Consider the following 15,087-nt stretch of genomic DNA (forward strand, 5'->3'; position numbering starts at 1 on the left):
GCAAGGTACCACTGATAGTATTTTGTAATTTTCAAGTTGGTCCATTAGAGTCTTCATTCACAGCCATGTTGATGCCACATACTGTTCTTTGGTTGGTGCATAGCAGCAGTTCATGCAAACATTGCATACAGTGATCGTTAGCTTGGGCAAAAAGAAGAGAAGTAGGTCCAATCTGACCAAACTGAAACAGTGGCCAGGGCTTTGTTCTGTACTGTTGGGTTTTGTTGTTAATAATCATATTCTGGGAAGGAAGTGTGTCATGGTCATGGTGGGTGTGACCCGGTTGCCCCTCTTGGTTTTACCGGTCTTGCTAAGGCCAATATACATGCCAGGGTGTGCAGCTGACTCATACGCATTATAGTTGTTGGCCAGCAGGTTCTCCTTAAACTTACAATCATCATTGTAGTGGCCCTGAGGAGAGAAAGAGGAGGGGGAGAGGGACAATATAAAACATTAGTCATTGTTTCCCCAAAGTGAGAATGTACATAAGAACAAAAGAGAACAACATTTCACACATGTAAATGATCAAATCAAAATAACTAATTCATACTTATTTAGTAATTTTAGGGCTCTGATTTTAATGATGCAAGCACAATAACATAGGTCTGCTCAAATGGGCTGTGTGAATTTACATCTGATAATATAAGTCCAGACATGACTGGGTAAAGGTTAGTAACCATGACTGTTAGAATGACCTGACCTGCTCCAGCCTTCCACCATCTTTAATAACAGACCAGAGTCATAACTTTGCACTCAATTAAATTAAAGAGTATGGTCTAGGCCTGCTCTATATGAAAGATGAGAGATAACTTTTATTGTGATTTGGCGCTATATAGATAAAATTCAATGGGATTGAATGAGGCCAGACCAGTCTTTGTGAGTTAGATGTAAACACTGATCCAAACTTCTTGGTTTTGAAATCTCAGTAGTGCCAGCTTTGAATGGTGGCCTGGCCCATGGCAACAACTAGCTCATTCACTCACAGACTAAAGTGATAATTAGGAAACATAAACTAGGTTTCAGCAGCGGTAGCTGTTTTCCGTGAAAAACCTCTGATAAACCCACTGTACATAAAAAAGCAGACAGACAGTCAGAGAGCAGCTGGTGAGCACAGTGGAGCATTTAGCACTTACATTCATCAGGTGGTTAATAAATACACCACCAATGGGATGATCATGCTGTTCTGTGTCTGCTTGATGTGTAAATAAGTAACTGTTTTATACTTCTATACAAATTCTCTACATCTATCTATCTATACACATGTCACAGTCTTGACTGAGTTGTGTGTGGGTTCTTTAGCTATTATATGCCTTCACCAATAACATATATTAAGCATACCAGAGGTCTGTCTTTCAAGGAAAGGGAATCTGTGAAGTCAGATGATGTTATATCAAACATAATATTTTCGCATTGTCCCTAAAATGTGTAGAAACATGTGACCTGACCAGACCTGACAGATTACAGCATGAAGATAATACCACAGTATTCATACTGCATACTAGTTGTAACAAAAACTGTGAAAATTCACACATCATGTCTAAAGTCATCAAATTAGCAATTCATAATCAGTTCTCACCGAGCCATAGAGTTTCCCACTGTCACTCATGGCGATGAAGAGACCGCTTTTCACCCCGAACAGAGTCACCACTCCTCTCTCTACTGGGGAAATTTCTAGAAGGCCTGGCATGAAATATGAAAATGATTAGCAGCATATAGCATACTAGATAGATAGATAGATAGATAGATGTGTCTTTAAATTGATTTGCAGCACAATGACAAGCCATTTGATCACAACATCAGAAAGTCATCAATAGACATACACATGGAGGACAACCCAGCATCCAGGAGGAGGAAGACAGTCATGACCAGCTAGATATCCTTTGTGACCAGCGAGTGGTCAAAGTGCATTACCAGTTAAACTTAATTGCTTATGGAACAAATGAAAAATTGAATACTTTTAGTGAATAAGAGGGACAATATCATTGCCCAGATGGCAAAAATTCAAATGTGGAGGCAAGCAGTTCCCTTTGGTCAACCACAATGTTGTATGCCTTCTTCAATTGTTTCTAATAAAACTAATAAAAGCACAGGAAAAATGTCTGGATTTGCAATTTCTATACAAAGTCCGTTCTTTGTTGTGTCTGAGTGCTTATGAGGTCAGTACACAGGTCCCATTTAATCTAATGGACGAGCACAATGCCATGGTACTTGTAATCTTGAACAGACTGTATTGGCTCCCATTGATAAAAGTAGAGTTAGAGGATTGCAGCTTTCTAAAATCAGTGGACATTTCCTGTGTTTTATTGCTTATTGTTTTATTAGGATCCCCCATTAGCTCCAAAGGTAATAGCTGCTAGTTTTCCTGGGGTTCTCGCAAGAAAATGTTACAACAGAACATAACACAGAGGGTCTGATTTACTAGAGGTCTGTGTGTGTAAAAACGTGTGCAAAGTTGTCACCACCTGCAAAAAATATGCAAGCTGATCTACTAACGCAGTGCGTCTTTTCAAATGTGCAAGATAACACGTGCTGTCCATTTAGTACGTTTGCCATAATGAATATGTAATATGAGGCGTTTTAACCCCAGTGTGCAAAATACAGGGAGGAGAAAATGCTAATCTGTTATTTAACACACGCATTGTGATTTACCAAACCTGAAGGTAATTTTTCCGACGCTAACTGCGTCTATAAATAATACGTTTGAAGGGCCGGTATTAACCTGCTGTACACTGTGCACAGATGACTTCTATTACTATGGAGACGAGGAGACGGAGGCACAATAACAGAACAGGATGGAGTTTTTCCACCTGTATTAATATTTTTGGAGTGGAATATTTGTGGTTTTACTAACAGCATCGACTTTGTCACTAATAATCTCCCATATGTGGGTTTTTCTGGTAATATTTGTTTTTGTTATAACTCAATATATTAGTTAACCTCTTCACTAGACTAGAACCTGATCACATTGTATTTTGCGCTTGCAGCTTTCTGCTCATCCAAACTCTCCATTAAGACACAAAACCCTCATTTAAATACTGCTGTCTGCACCTGTTTTCATTTACACAGTTATTCTTAGTAGATCACATGCAATGCGCATGCAAACGAAACGCGCAATCTATTGCACTGCGCATACAATTTAGTACCCACTATTTGGGATCTTAGTTTACTTAGTAAATCAGGCCCAGAGTGTCATTAAAAATACAATTTTGAATAAAGACATTTATTCTCACTTTGAGAACTTAGCCAATACAAAATCCCCACATATCTATAGATAAAACTTGCTTAGACCAGTGATTCTTAACCATAGGGCTACAAGCGCCACCTAGCATGGGACTGCATAGGTTATCAACTGAAGACACCAGAGATGTTATCCATGAGACACTCAGCTACAATGCAGCTTCCGACCACATGGTGGCGATAATGCGTCAGTTGTTTAACAAGCTCACAGAAAAACAGAAGAAGACATTCAGCTAGCCGCTCACCTCTAGTGCAATCCTGACTTCATCATGTACGGCTTTGTGACTGGAGGTAGGGAGTTTATTTGTTTATCCTCTTAAGCCCAAGAGCCCCAGCCGGCGGGGGCAACAGCGCCCCCTATAAATGAAAAATGTCAGGGCAGTTAAACAACCACGAATATGTCATACGACACACCGTTATGTTCAGAAGAAGCTCAGCTATTCAGCCAGCACAACAATTTACAGCTCAACAAAACACAAGTCAAACACCGAGCAATTGATTGCGCCATTTGCCGCTCCTCCGTCTAAGCACTGTGCATGCATGCAGTCACCACGGTCCTCGTATCTTTAATTTCACGACAAACTACACATCAATTAAAAGCTGAGATTTCACTGATTCCAGCAGTGTAACTCCCATTACCGTGAAAACTCATGGAATAAACCGTCAAAGAAAAATCCAAACAAATTTCCCATTGTAAATTTACAACTACAAATGATGTCTTACCTTCACTGTTGAGGTTTTTTGGCTACAGCAGCATAATTCAGAAGGTGTTATTCACTCTAAAAATGTAAATTTTTGTCAGGCGAAAATTAAATATTTCATTTATGCTGTGTTCAATCATCATTTAGTCAGCTGATGCTTTCACCTCTACAGCTATCTCACAAGTGTTACCTTTATTATGATACCAATATTATTCATATAGACCTTGTAGTTGCAGAGATATACTATATTCATGTTGGGCATGTCATTTTCAAGCAGGACCCTGAGCTAGAGGCCTAGGGAGGAAGAGGTTAATTTAAAATATATATTATTTTAAATGTATTTATTTCATCACCACCTTTATTATTGACTGTTTGAGTCCCTCCTTTTTTGTTAAAAGTAAACTCTAAATATTGGTCTTTTTTTTATGAATAAGCCTGACTTAAGCCTTTAATTTTTTTGTTTGTTCCATGAATTATCAGTAAAAGTTAATAAAAGTTTAATAAAATTAGAACTCTACCTGTAGAGGTGAGTGACAGTGAATGGGATAAATGGATTTCTCGTTTCATCTGGCAGAAACCGCAGATTCGATTTAACATTTTACAGCTAGGAAAGGTGGGTTTGCACTTCCTTGCCTAAGAAACTATTACTATGTCTCACAACTAATTCCCTTGTTGCAACGGGGAATACAAGGCCAAGTGGAAAAAATAGTTTGGATTGTCCCCTAGGTTTCCTCTTCAAGCCACAATTGCTGATAGAGGTCTGGCAACCAAATTGGAACATTAATAACCCCTGGATTAATCAAACATTGAAAATATGGCAGAAGGTGGTTAAGGCATGTGGTATCCATAAGATGTTAAAACTTTTTAGATGGTGTGCCTATGACACAGAATTTCTTCCCAATAGGGGGGATAAAAGATTTGAATCATGGGTCGAGAAGGGCCTTACGACCTATCTTTCCTTCACACACAAAGGCATAATACAAAGTTTTTCCGTGTTTGAGGGCCAAACGTGACCTACAACAAAATGATTTCTTTAGATTCCTCCAAATTCACGACTATTTCAACCAGAAATGCAAAACTACAGACTTGTCAGCAGCAGAATCAACATTCTACAAAATTCTGAAATTAGCCTACAGTTCAACTCCGAAAGAAGGTATTTCTAGACTATACAATTCGCTGTTCCACGCCACTAATGAAAGTACACTTCATATTAAATAAACATGGGAAAGAGAGGCAGGAATGAGGCTTTCTGAGGAGGATGGGGGGGAAATTTGCATGGTCAAATGGTCTTCAACCAACTCCATGCACTGGGGAGAACACTGTTGGAAGAATGTTATAAGATATTTTAAGATCCCATGTCAAGAAAAATACAAGAACACAAACTTAACCTGTTGGAGACAATGTGGCTCTCCAGAGGCAAACCATTTCCACGTATTCTGGGGCTGCCCCAAATTGAACCAGTATTGGAGCAGCATTCACAACACATTAAATACAGTGTTTAAGTGCCAAATACCCCTTAACTTTGAAAATCTGTATCTGGGTCATGTTGAGTGCTTGAAACTAAGGAGGGACATAAAGCTGCTTCAGGGTCTTCTGGCTGCAAGTAAAAAACCCATTACCAGGAAATGGTTAAATCCAACACCACCTACAATTGAGAATTGGCATGGAATAATTCTAGAAATATTTAAAATGGAAAAGCTGACCTACTGTCTGAGAATCCAAAGGGTCAAGTTTTATCAAATTTGGGGAAAATGGATTGAATTTATAACCCCAACTCGAGCAGACTTTGTATGATCCCTCCGAGTTTTTTTTTCTCTTTTTTTTCTTTTCTTTTTTGTCTCCTTCCTATCCCTGATGGAAATAACAATAAGCAAGTTAATGTATATAGTTGTCTTTTTAAGATTGTTAATATGTTGATGCAGAAACTGCAACTATGCAGGTTTGTAAGCATGTGGGTTGAAGATAGAGGTTAATGTGTGTAAATGAGCTACATCTTTCTAATTTAGTGGAATGTATAAGGACATGTTCTCAGGAAAGTGACAATGGATGCTCATGAAAGACCAGGAGGACTGTCCTTTACCACACGAACTGTGTCCTTCGTTGACTCTTGTTGCTCACCCGTATGCATAAATGGTTGCATAAACAGGAAATGGACTATGGAAATACCAATTTTGTGTTTTTGTGCTGTTGATTCTGGTGGAAAATGCCTTTCCCAAACAAAATTTAAAAAAAAAAGGCCTCAAGGTCCAAAAGGTTAAGAATCCCTGGTTTAGACGACACTCAGGACCTTTGTCCTCCATCCAACACTATATCAAACCTCTGACTTGTTACGTTTACCCCATTCAGGCATAACAGTCAAACACATATCTGACCTTGGCCGCTATAGCAACACTTCCCCAAAAGGAGCAGACTCGCTGCTTACCACTATCTCAAGGGGAGACAGTGTCTAAATGAAACATTTGCTATGACTTGGCTTCACTGTATTGGCTTCCCGTAAAATTCAGAATAGAATTCAAAATCCTTCTCCTCACCTTCAAAGCTCTTAATGGTCAGGCTCCATCATATCTTAAAGAGCTTATAGTAACCCTTATGTACCTACCAGAACACTGCGCTCCCAGCATGCAGACTTACTTGTGGTTACTATATCTCTAAAAGTAGAATGGGAGGCAGAGCCTTCAGCTATCAAGCTCCTCTCCTGTGGAACCATCTTCCAGAGTAGGCTTAAAACTTTCCTTTTTGATAAAGCTTATAGTTAGGGCTCTTAGAGCTCTTCGCTTATGCTGCTATAGGCTTAGACTGCCGGGGGACTCCCATAATGCACTGAGTTCCTCTCTCCTCCTCCTCCTCTCTCTCTCTCTCTCTCTCTCTCTCTCTCTCTCTCTCTCCCTCTCTATCTCTCTATCCATCCATCTATATCCATTAACATGCATGTACTATTAATGCATTTAATAACCAAACTTCTTCCCCGGAGTTGTCTGTGCTTTCTCGTCTCACAGGTAATCTGTGCCTGTAAACGTCCGAATGACAGATTCCAGTCCCAGACCTTCTAGTTTCATTGTTGATTTTCATTGTGCTTCTCTCCTCTATCCTTCCTTTCTCTCTTATCAACCCCAACCGGTCGAGGCAGATGGCCGCCCACTCTGAGTCTGGTTCTGCCTGAGGTTTCTTCCTGTTAAAAGGGAGTTTTTTCCTGCCACTGTTGCCAAGTGCTTGCTCATGTGGGAATGTTGGGTCTCTTTAAAATTGAACCTGAAGAGTTCGGTTTAGAACCTGCTCTATGTGTAAAGTGCCTTGAGATAACTTTGTTGTGATTTGGCGCTATACAAATAAAGATTGATTGATTGATTGATTGAATGACTGCAAAGCCTAGTTTGACCCAGAGCATATTAATGATGGAAAATTCCCTAACACTACCTACTCACTCTGTGGGCGCGTTCAGTTTCAATGTTTTTGCCATTTAAGCCCCATGTTACTCTCAAGCATGTCTCAGATTTTCATCTCAGATACATCACAGTTCTCACCTCTTTCTTCTGCGATTCCTTCAACTAAAAGGTTATTTCTCTTTGACTGGTTCTCAATGAAGTCCAATTTTGTGAGCATCATGTCCAGTTACTATTCCAGTTTCTAGCACCACTGTAAAAAACAAAAAACAAAAAAAACCAACAACAAAACAAAAAAGGTGAAAATGGTAAAAAGTGTGGCAGGAAAGTTTCTAGACAGATACTGTCAATTTACAGTAATTAACCGTAACATGTAATAAACTGTAAAAATACAGATGAAGTTGTATGCTAAGAAATGCTGTATATAACTGTACATAAAATACTGTACATATATCTATACATTTATAGTAATAATCTGTCATTTTAGAGAACTATTATACAAAACTATAAGAAAGCATAGTACATGGAAAGTAGCCAATTTAAAGCCTATCACTGTAAATTTAGGCTATTTGTAGTTACTTTATGAAATTATCTTCTTACAGTGATTTTTTTGTAAAACTTCATTGGACAATAGAAACTAAGTTTTGTATGTCAAAATACATTAACAATAGCTATATTTCATAAATATATCGGATAACTATTATAATGGTGGATTTGCCAAGTAGTAAGAAGGAATGCTTCTGTGCAGAGGTAACCGATCTGCTGGTGCACAAAGCGAAAGAGATCTCTAGTTGTATCCTAATGTAGCCCATCTCAACTCCTAAATGGTCACAGTTTAGTTAGTAAATGACACTAAAGGCAAGAATCAAACAAAAGATCTGCACACTGCATTAGTAACTCCCAGCTATTTTAATTGAGCAACAATTTGATCTACCAGAGATCTTCATCAAGCATTGTCAGATCACCATCGCAGGACAACATGTAGGCCCAAACACGTTTATCACTCAGGTTATTGTGACTGTATGATTAAAAGTCATGTCTGATACTCCCACATTGGGGACAGAACAATATGCAATATTGTGTTCTTGTCTGTCAGTTTCCTATTGAGTTCTGTGGATCTGTCTGAATCAATGTACCTTCACCAAAGACGTTTATGAAAAAAGCAGCACAAATTCTTGATCAAAGTATCCAACATATAAGGAAACATAGTTTGGAGTCATGGTACAACACATATCGGTGCCTTTCAGCTGCAGATAAAAAGAAAATCTTGGGATTCCCATCTAAATGAGAGGGCCAAAAATCAAATGCTTCAATGCCTCCATCATATAGTGACGGAGTAATTCTACATCAAGCATAACCAGTGACATATTAGCAACAGAGAAGTCAATAGTTTTCAAAATGTTATTCATATCTATGGTATCTTTTATATATGAAAACAAAGAAGTGAAGGTTTTAGAAAATAGTCAACATATATAGATATTTCCTCTGTTTAAGAGCCAACACCAGCTGTAATTCATTTGTCCGTCTGCTGAAATACGGGTCTTGAGGCAGCATGTTGTAAGCCAAGCTGCAGGGACCTTTAATCATGTAGGTGATGTTTTTTGTGCTCTGCTCCCTAGGTGCACAAACCCTATCCTCTCTCTTCCTTTGATAGGTTTAAGTACACTCTGTGGAACCCAGTGCAATTTATCCCAAAAAATATTTACCATAATGCCCTGCACTTTTTGTAGCAGACCAGCAGGGGGCTCCATACATTTTAAACTGTGCCAGAGAATTGACACTACCAAGTTATTAATAATCAGGACCCTTCCTTTATAAGGCAAGTGAGGTAGTGTGAGGCCTCATGCACTTGGCTAACCTGCCCTCCACCTTCTCCATTAATCCCTCCCAGTTTGTCTTTACAGCCTGATCATCTCCTAGATAAACCCCCAGGTACTTTAAGCCTCCCCTCTTCCAGCTAAACCCTTAAAACTCAATACAAGGTCATCTTTGGCTCTGTGCCATTTATTTGTACCATTGTATTTACCAATGTATGTACCATTAATTATTGTGCATTTCACTTTTGAAAATGAGCCAACATATACTCACCCACACACACAATTACATCAGCACAATACTTCACTTAGGCAAATAATAACTGTTTCATAGGCTATGCAACAAATCAAACATATTGCAAGCAAATAACTGATTCACCTCTGTGCCATGTATTTATTTAATGTATGTAGGCATTAACTATGTGCATTTCATTTTTGCAAATGAGCCAACATGCACTCATACACACATGCATGCACACACACGCACAATTACATCACAACAACGGTCACACAGTATGTTTGGGTTCTGTTTATGACCTGGTGTATCACTTTAAGCCTGTTAGCCAGTATTTTAGACAGCAGTTTACACATGGCAGAGAGGCCAGTCGCCAGTCTTGAAGGTTGCCTTTTTTGGCAACAGAGTCAGAACTTCTCTCCTGCAGCTGTGAGGCAGAGGCAAGTCATTAAAGCTCCCAGTGAAGATTTTTATAGCATCTTCCCACAGTTCGGAGATTCTCTCTGCTCTGGACCAAAGTGTACTGTCTGTGCTTGTCATGCATTTCACTCATATGTCAGCTTCCACCAGCTGCTTCATGGCTCATTTTGAAACAGCATGATGTTCCATATGAATCCTGTCTAGCTGATTGTTCCCTACAGTTATGTCACCTCCTAAAAATAAAACTAATTCAGTCCTGTACTGACGTAAAACCACACTCATTCATTTAAAAACTGAACTCTGTCAGTTCCTGTGTTGGGAGCGTATTCATAAACGAAAACAATAGTAAAAAGCTCACATTTGGCTCTGACCACCATCAGTCTGCCCTTCATGATTTCCTCCACCAAGTGAGTCTTTGGCAAAACGTCTTTGGAGAAAAGGAGCACCATTCCTTCACAGGTTCTGCTTAAATGACTGAAAGTCACCTCCCCATCTCATTTCTCCAATCAGTCTCATTTAAAGTGTCACTGTGAATTTCCTGAACTAACATCACATTAATCCTCTTCAGTTTAACCAGTTCAAACAGACCTGCCCTCTGGAGTGTGGAGACTCTGAAATCACTCATGATCTCTGATGTGAGAAGTGAAAAAATAAAACAGACATACTGGTTCATACTGGTTCTGCTTCAGGTTTCTTCCTGTTAACGGGGAGTTTTTTTCTTGCTGCTGTCGCCAAGTGGGATGTGTTTGGTCTATATACTGTACTAATAGACCATCTAAGGAGTTAGATGTTCTGATGTCCATTTGTGCATTGTTTTAATGGATTTAAGTCTGTTAAAATGAGCATTACCATTATCGCAGTTAATCATAGACTGTAACAGGATCAGGATGGTGATGATAACATGGAGGAAGAAGAGAAGGATGGTGAGAGGGACAGTGACAAAGAGGATGGGATGGAGCAGGCAGGAAGGAGGGCAATCACAATCAGGAGTTAGAGTATAGTGACTGCCAACCTGACTACTTTCCTGACTCTGTGAACATATTGCTCAACTTAACAGTAACATATAAATCATAATATAAAACATAATATTATCATCACATAAGCAGCACATCCTGACCCAAATGAAGGTTACGATATTGTAACCCCAGTCTTACTGGACTTTATGAGTAGTACTCTCATTAAATCACATGCATGCAATGGCCCACTGAAATTTGCATGTACATAGCTGACCAATTAGGACACGCCTACTGATACCAAGTGTCACACAGTATTAAAGGTAGTGTCTCACTGCAGCACTCATCCGTTTTGATTGATTGATTGAAGTCCTCTCAGGCCTTGAAGCATTTTCATAATGCATGTTAGACCATTTGCAGCAGATGCCTGTTCTGCACTTTGCCTCACTCACATCACATTTGACTAGTACCTAACACTTTCTTTCCAACATCTGTAACTTGAACAATCAGAGGGCATGCATGCCAGACAGTGCCTGTAGCTCTTGTCTGCACCAGAACCTTGTGAAGCTCACTCCCAAACACAGCTTAAAGAGCTTCTCTGGTTTCTTCCATGGGCACAGCAGATGCAATTGAGGTATAAACAAAGTCTCACTGGCTCACTAGTCACTTATACAGATTTACAGCAAATAAACCCCGTCTACCCCTCTCAACAATGTCACTACAGAGATACAATTCACTTTAACCACCATGAAACAGATCCTACTGAATAGACAAAACCCACTCATTCCCCTCCCACCACTTTCTACCAGCTACATGGACATTGTAAATGCATCCATGCACAAATAACCAACACATCACGCCTGTCGTAATAGAGAATGACAATGAATTATTTCTCAACCAACCAATCCATCCTCAAGGAAATCCAAAGACTCAAGCCATTAGCTCAACTTCAAAAACTGGTCCACATGAGAAATGGCTGCATTCTTATCTTCCACCATGGCCTGAGGTAGCATTTAATGGAGGACAGTTCACCTGCAGATTAGCACACAAAAACAGCCCTATGACCTCACCTGAAACCACGACAAGAATGCTGGGCATCAAAAGCACAGGTCAGATAAGAACTGGAAAAATAGGACAATGAACTTCATTATGTACATAAGCCAAGACTAAAGACTTATGATAATATTACATTTGTTTGATTTTATCAGAACGTCAAAACAAGAAAAAGACTAACCTAAAACAGCTCAGATTGAGTTTTATGACCACCTTGCACCAAATGATCCAGATGATTTCATCTGTGACAGTGAAAATCTGTGAAAAGTGGTTTGGTGTATGGCGGGCATGATTTGCTAATATCAAATATGTTTAAAGAAATCTTAATTAAAACGACTGGCAGTGACTGGATCACTGTCAACACTGACTGACCCAGACTGGCCATGACTTGTTCCAACTTGAAACATGTCAATTACCACATGTCATATCATATTCATGATCAGCTCAACAGTCATATGTGTCCCTGCCTTAACTGGAAACTGAAAAGCACACAGAAAAACACTGACAAAGAATTTCTCTGTTACAGCTGACTGTCACAATTTTCTTAGGGTACACACACACACACACACACACACACACACACACACACACACACACACACACACACACACACACACAATCTCAGGCATGAGGCCTCTTGTCATACTTTATTATCACCTTCTCCAATTCTCCAATTGGGAATGTTGATATCAGCAATGTTAGAAGAAGTACTCAAAACTTTTACTTTAAAACTTTTAAAACCATACAAATCAGCACATGCACTTACATTTACTCAGTCTGTTGAAGGTGGAGCCCATTTGAACTACTTTATATTGCATCCTCATTTATAATAAATAATATATGCAGAGTTAACCAGGAGACATCATATCTTTGTACAGGATAAACACAGTAACACAATAAAGCTCAAGAGCTTGTTACCATTGTAGGTGTGTGTTTGACTGAGTATATTTGCAACTCATATTAAGGAGATTAGTGGTTTAAAGATAGTCATTTACTTGTTTTTTCTGCTTCCTTGACATGAACTGCTGCCTGAACCAGTCAGTGAAAAATAACTAAATTAATTTACTCAAGTGAGGTACTTGTACGTTACTATTTTCATTTTATGCTACTGGTATATCTAACCCTAACCCTAACCCTAACCCTAACCCTAACCCTAACCCTAACACTAACATATAAATAAGACAAACTGAGAATAGCCAAATGTCATACTGGCTTTCAGAGTCCTGTTTAACTCCAACCAAGTGAAAATGCTTCAATTATTTGGATAAGGATAAAATCAGCATTTATTAAAGAGAGAACGGGAAGCCTCACGAAATTCTCACTAAGAATTGCTAAAGCAGAGGGATATGTGATTATCAGAGATAGACGTGTAGCAAAAAGCTGAATAAAAAAGTCCTTATTCACTGTTATTTGTAACAGAGATTAGAGGGATTAGACAGAGAATAGATACTATCCATCAAATAAAATGACAGCACCAGTACAGAAATGTAAACCATGGCAGGTCTGTGGGACACTTCAGTCAGATTGGTTTTCCATATGAAAAATCAGCAATAACAAAATCTGAAAGAGTAGAAATAAATGTGCTCCAATTTTCTAAGTTACATTTTTTGATTGTGTGATGAATGCTGACTCCATCATGTTTTGATTATGTCAGCCTTGATGATGATCAAGTTGTAGTGAGTAGGAATCATTGCTGCTTTTTAATAATCAAGTTCACATTTGTCACATTTTTCAGTACTGCTCTAGTGAATTCCATATTGTTCATCCATAGGAACGGACAAGATGTTATTGCACAACTTTGTATTCTATTGTTTAAGATAAGCACTTATAATATTGACAATTAATTAATTTGTAATTAAAAATTAGTTATTAATTATAGTTATTAATTGAACGAACACACACAAGGAATCACTGGTCCCAATGGCAATAATTTGATGAAATTCCTTTGCTTTTTCCATAACATAAAAACTGGAAAGATTAGATCTGTACAGAGGCTGGTTATGATTATTTCCCACCTTACATGGATTTCAACAGAAATGAGCAAAATTACTTACTGTATCTGTTTTCATTATGCACACCTGTGATCTTCCCATTTGGTAAGACCTGGATGTGGAAGCCGATGCCCACATTACAGTAGAGCCTCCTGAGTCTCTTTATCCCCAGCAGGTATTCTCCATCTCTAGCTGTCACCTCTCTCCTGTCCCAGGAGCTGCTGCTGGCCCGTACCAATGAACTGGCACTTCTTATGGTTCGTCTCTGGCTGCTGATGACTGGGAGAGGGGCAAAGGAGCTGCACAAGAGAATCCCATACAGGAGCAGAGGTAGCTTGGACTTTAACGATGACATGCTCTGCTCACCGATCCCAGGAGTCATAGGGGTACAAAGCTATTATACTATTAAGCCCAATGAAATGTACTTTAATGTCAAAAAAAGTCATAAAATCTTTCCAGTTTTAGTGTCTGAGAGAAATACCATGAAGGAAATGCCTAATCATCTGTTTCATTCTGCCACCTGCGCTTATTAAAGCACAGAGAAAGGTTTCACTATGCATATTTTGACATCTCTTAAAATTAAACCCATTAGGGGTCCATTTTGCAGTCCAGTTTCCGATGATTTGTCTCCTGCTTCCCAATTTTGCTTCTTCCTCAGGTGGGCCCCAGCAGACAGACGGACTTATATGTGCTTCATATTACATCACTCACCACCTGCTGTCTTGTTTGTCTGTGAGTCACAGATGCTGCAGAAGCACACAAACAACGAAATACGTAAAACACATAGTGACAGAAAACAAAGACGAACACGCAAGCACTCAGAAACATACTGTAGTAAAAAAAATGAATGAAGAAATTTGATGGTGAAGAGCCCCTGCAGACATGAAGGGCCCCTGCACTTTTTCTATATAATCTTTATCAGCATGTTTGAGAGTATAAAATGAATATGTAGTTGGTTCATTTTATATTTCACATTATATCACAAACATTTCTGGAGCTGTTTTAAAAAACTGTCATTACAGCTGTGCTGTGCCAAGCTCTGATGACATGCGTTCTCACTTCGTAACAGCAGGGGATAGCTGTGCTTGGTGGCAGGGTCAACCAACTGAAGATACCTACCCACTTACCCATCCACCCATGTCCATATGTCCATGTAGTTAAAAAAACAATTTAAAGGAAGTAAAATCAAGCCTCTTTTCTTTTTACACTGTAACACTATAGAGTAGCTGAAAAACGATGGGGAATGATTATATTCTAACTGTTTTGCCTAAAGTCTGATATAAATGGTGATACATACATGGAT

At 39.0% G+C, this 15,087-nt stretch overlaps 1 protein-coding gene across 1 annotated transcript; it reads right to left on the reverse strand.

The window, feature by feature from the left end:
- Window positions 1-234: 234 nt before the first annotated feature.
- Window positions 235-14,139, reverse strand: LOC128363478 (fibroblast growth factor 4-like). The gene is made up of 3 exons (XM_053324484.1): window positions 13,848-14,139; window positions 1,577-1,680; window positions 235-411 (listed from the first exon to the last, which is right to left on the reverse strand). Exons 1-3 carry the CDS (start codon window positions 14,137-14,139, stop codon window positions 235-237), a joined length of 573 nt encoding a protein of 190 aa, XP_053180459.1.
- Between the last annotated feature and the right edge of the window lie 948 nt (window positions 14,140-15,087).

Source organism: Scomber japonicus, chromosome 8, assembly GCF_027409825.1.
Source record: "Scomber japonicus isolate fScoJap1 chromosome 8, fScoJap1.pri, whole genome shotgun sequence".
NCBI classification, from domain to species: domain Eukaryota; kingdom Metazoa; phylum Chordata; class Actinopteri; order Scombriformes; family Scombridae; genus Scomber; species Scomber japonicus.